Below are 4,046 nucleotides of genomic sequence, written 5' to 3' on the forward strand. Positions count from 1 at the left end.
GCAAGATGATGAGTGGCGTTGGGGGCTTTGTGCTGGGGCTGCTCTTCCTGGGTGCAGGGCTGTTTGTCTACTTCAGGAATTCATAAGGTAAGGAACTTTCTGGTGGCTGAAAATCATGGTTGACAGATTTTTTTTTTTAGGATAAGAAATGTGGCTACACTCAGATTAGTTCTGGGGAGGTCCATGGGCCTGTGTGAAGTTTTCTTTTCTCATGCAGTTGCAAATGTCAAAGAAATATTAAAACTCTCACCAGTTAAGAAATGTACGCATTATCCTGCCCATGCAATTGTAACCCCTCTGTACAGTATGTTCACAAATAAAAAATAAAAAAAAAAACTCTCACCAGAGAATGCATGAGGGTCTCCCTAAGCTTCATGAAAGGCATGGCATGGTGTCTGCTGAAAAGGAGGGAGATGAAAGTTTTACCAATGATTTCTTTCAGAAGAAGAAGGTTAGAGGGAAAACATTTCCTACCCCAAATGCAGGAGGGGACACTTAAAAGTTTACAGCTGTCATCTGCTGTCTGTATTCTTTCTGAGCTGAGAGAATACATGTGCTTATGTCAGCTGGCAGCCTCCAACCAGGCAATGATTCTCAGTGGCTAAGAGAGGTGCTGCTTAGTATTCTAAACTATGGAGCTGTCTCTGGTTCTAACTGAAACACGGGAACAACAATTGAGTTTTAGGACATCCAGTCTCCAGACAAGCTTGTCATCTTCTGTCTCTACCCATTTACAGAATTGCTTGATTTTTCTATCTTTCCATTTTAACAAAGAGAGCAGATTTAGATAGCCCCTATGCGGTCTCCTAGCTCTTGTAACATAGCATTTGAGTAGATGGAAGGGTACTGCCTTTTTAGTTGCTTCCTGAGTCTGATCCTTTTTCTATTTATCAAAAGTAGATCGAGGGCTGGGAAGGCAGTGGTAGAGCGCTTGCCTTGCATGCATGAGGCCCTGGGTTCGATTCCTCAGCACCACATAAGCAAAAAAAGAAAAAAGTAGGAAGTGGCGCTGTGGCTCAAGTGGTAGAGCACTAGCCTTGAGCTGAAGAGCTGAGGGACAGTGCTTAGGCCCAGGACTAGACCCCCCCCCCCAAACAAAAGAATTGGAATCAAATTTTTAATCAATCAGAAATATAAACTAAACCATGTTCTCTGTACTTTTTTGTTTATTTTTTTGTTTTCTTTGGGCTCTTGTGGTTCTGACATTCAAACTCAGGTCCTTATGAATGTTAGGCTGGTGCAGTATCACTGAGCTATGCCCCAGGCCCACTCTGCATTTAATAAAAAAAAAAATTGTGCTATAGCCAGCCATAGTGCCTCATACCTGTAATCCTAGCTCCGGAGGAGGCTGAGAACTGAGGATCCTGATTCAAACCTGGTCAGAGCAGCAAAGTCCATGAGATTGTTAAGTCCAGTTAACCACCAAGATGCCAGAAGTGGAGCTGTAGCTCAAGTAATAGAGTGCCAGATTTGAGGGAGAAAAGCTAAGACAATGTGCAGGCCCTGAGTTCAAGCCTCAGTAGTGGCACAAAACAGAAACCCAAACCCAATTGTGCTGTAAAGTAGCATTGCTGAGGGCCCGTTGAAAGCCCTCTCACCTCCTTCCACATGCTGTAGTGCTATGTTCTATCAAGGGAAAAGAAGCCATTTTCTGGCTTAGGTCCTGACACATACTCTCCTCTGCCTCCTGCAGGACTCCTGAGCTGAAGTGAAGGTGGACAGCTGGGAAGGCAGGACCTCTGCTCCTACCTCTCCTCATGACATCACTCCAGCTTGGCTCTAAATCTTCAGAGAGAAGTAACGCTTTCTCAGGACCTGGCTTCATCCCTGCTCAGTGCCCAGCAGATCCTGTCCTCCCTGATGGCTCCCCCAGCCCCTGTCCCTGAGCTGGAAGCCCAGTGCAGACTGCAAGATCTGCTCTGCGCTCTCTCCTGGCTCTTTTGCATTCAAACCTTCTGCCACCCTCCCCATCCCCATCCAACCTGGCCTTGTGTCACAAGGCTTTGTTTTATATTTTCCTCAAATAAACATGGAGTGAAAAATCATGCTTCAGACAGATTTTCATACATTTCATTGTTTATCCCAAAATAAATAAAAATATGGTTGTTATAGTCATTTTTCTGGTATTGTGAGAGGAAAAAAATTCAGATACATCATTCAAAATTATTCTGAGCCACTAGCAGATTCTGAATTAATATATTTCATAATTCCCAGTTTGTGACATCATCTATCTGTCCACTACTTCATAAACTATGGATCTTTATAGGCTGATTCGTTTTCTTTCAAGCCTGAAAGAAAACATGTAGATTTTTAAAAATGCAATTTTATTGCCCTTCTTTGAAAAATGATCAACATGACACATAACACATTTGTTCTAAATTTCATTTCCACTTTGGATAGTGAGTGTTCATTACCAGTATGTGCATTCTAGTAAATTAATATAGTAAAAAAAAACATAGAGACATTTTAAGTCCAAGGTTTCCTATGCTGTCTTCATCTGGTGTCTCTGATGCTGATTTTATTGGTGGCATTCCGGTAGAAACTATTGAATCAAGCACATACCGGCTGATTAGCAGGACTTCCTTGTGTCATTCCCTAGGTAAAGCAGGTAAAATGAAACAATGAATGGATATATCCTCAATGAAATGAGAGAATCATGTTTGAAAGCAGGATTGAGGGATCAAAAACTTTTTACAATTATCTTAGAACAGAGATGTGTCTAAGGCTGATTCTGAGTACCGTATTGATCACTGAGCATCTGTATAGTTTGCTTTAGAGGGTGTTCTTTCCCTATTGCTAAGTGCAAAGATTCTCTTAAGAACTTCATTCCCTGTGGATGGCCTCCTTTCAGCCTAGTGCCTATGTGTATTCAGGAGCCACTGAAATCAGTGACAGCAAATACACTAGAAATACTGTCATTCATTTAACTAACTACCTCTGAATAGTTTATCAGCCACATCCCTAAATGTGAAGGAGAGGAAGTGTGGGTGAATGCACTCATAATATTCAATATACACATGTGAAAATAGAACCAGGTAAATTGAAAGGATAGCGGGAGTGGGAGAGATGGGGGAGACATTGATCAAAATGCAGTGTACTAACAAAGTGACATGCTGAGTTTAAACTCTTTTGTACAAGTATTTAAAGATAATTTAAAAATTAAAAAAACAAACACAAAACTAAAGAAAATAGACAGGCACTGGTGGTTCATGCCTGTAATCCTAGCCACTCAGAAAGCTGAGATCTGAGTACTGTGGTTTGAAGCCAGCTTGGGCAGAAAAGTCAGTGAGACTGTTACCTTCCATAAACTACTCAGAAAAGTGGCACTGTGGCTCAAGTGGTAGAGCACTAAAAGCCCTGGAATAGCACCCAGGACTTGAGTTCAAGTTTCAGGACCAGCACAAATAAATGAACACATAAACACACACACACACACACACAGAGAAAAAAATAAGTATAGACTTTATTCTTCAATCAGCAGTTATAATTCTGCTGTATCATCAGTTGCACTGGAACCCTGCTTCTTGGAGGGGGAGGGGGGAATCTCCAAAACCACAGCAAAACTGAAGTGCTTGGAAGATTGCAGTGCCCTCATTTCAACGGTGAGAAGTTAATGATATCCCCAATCTACAATACCCAGTCAAGGCACAGTCAAGGCAAGATTAAACTTGTCCTGATGTGGAGTCCTTTACTCGCCATCCCTTTTATCCCTAAGCACATCCACACATGCAGTTGTCCAACTCACTCTGTCCTCAAGTATCACATGAATTGAACAGGTGGATGCCTTACCTGCTAGCACCGAGATGACTCGCCATAGTGGCTTAATTAAAGTTGTTCAGATATAACTGGATCAGACTTTTCACAGACAAAATGGAAATACCCCTTTGAAAGATGGAAGTTCTGAGTTTCAGAAGAAGACCTTCCTAGTAAATCTCTGCCCAGCAACTGATGATGCTAATATGAAGACTGGTTTTTCTATATTGAAATCACCCAATCCAGCACCAAACCAATAAATATTCCTTACTTGGGATGTGGATGCAGAAGAG

At 41.8% G+C, this 4,046-nt stretch overlaps 1 protein-coding gene across 2 annotated transcripts in view; it reads left to right on the top strand.

Annotated features, from left to right (window-relative positions):
* Window positions 1–2,047, top strand: part of LOC105999834 (HLA class II histocompatibility antigen, DR beta 4 chain-like) — a 108,616-nt gene extending 106,569 nt beyond the window's left edge. For both annotated transcript variants that reach the window (XM_013034958.1, XM_013034961.1), the window contains exon 6: window positions 1,694–2,047. In XM_013034958.1, coding sequence (XP_012890412.1) covers window positions 1,694–1,707 — 14 coding nt within the window. In that variant the 3' untranslated portion in view covers window positions 1,708–2,047. The remainder of the gene's footprint in view (window positions 1–1,693) is intronic.
* Window positions 2,048–4,046: the final 1,999 nt, after the last annotated feature.

Source organism: Dipodomys ordii, unplaced genomic scaffold, assembly GCF_000151885.1.
Source record: "Dipodomys ordii isolate 6190 unplaced genomic scaffold, Dord_2.0 Scaffold202, whole genome shotgun sequence".
NCBI classification, from domain to species: Eukaryota; Metazoa; Chordata; class Mammalia; order Rodentia; family Heteromyidae; genus Dipodomys; species Dipodomys ordii.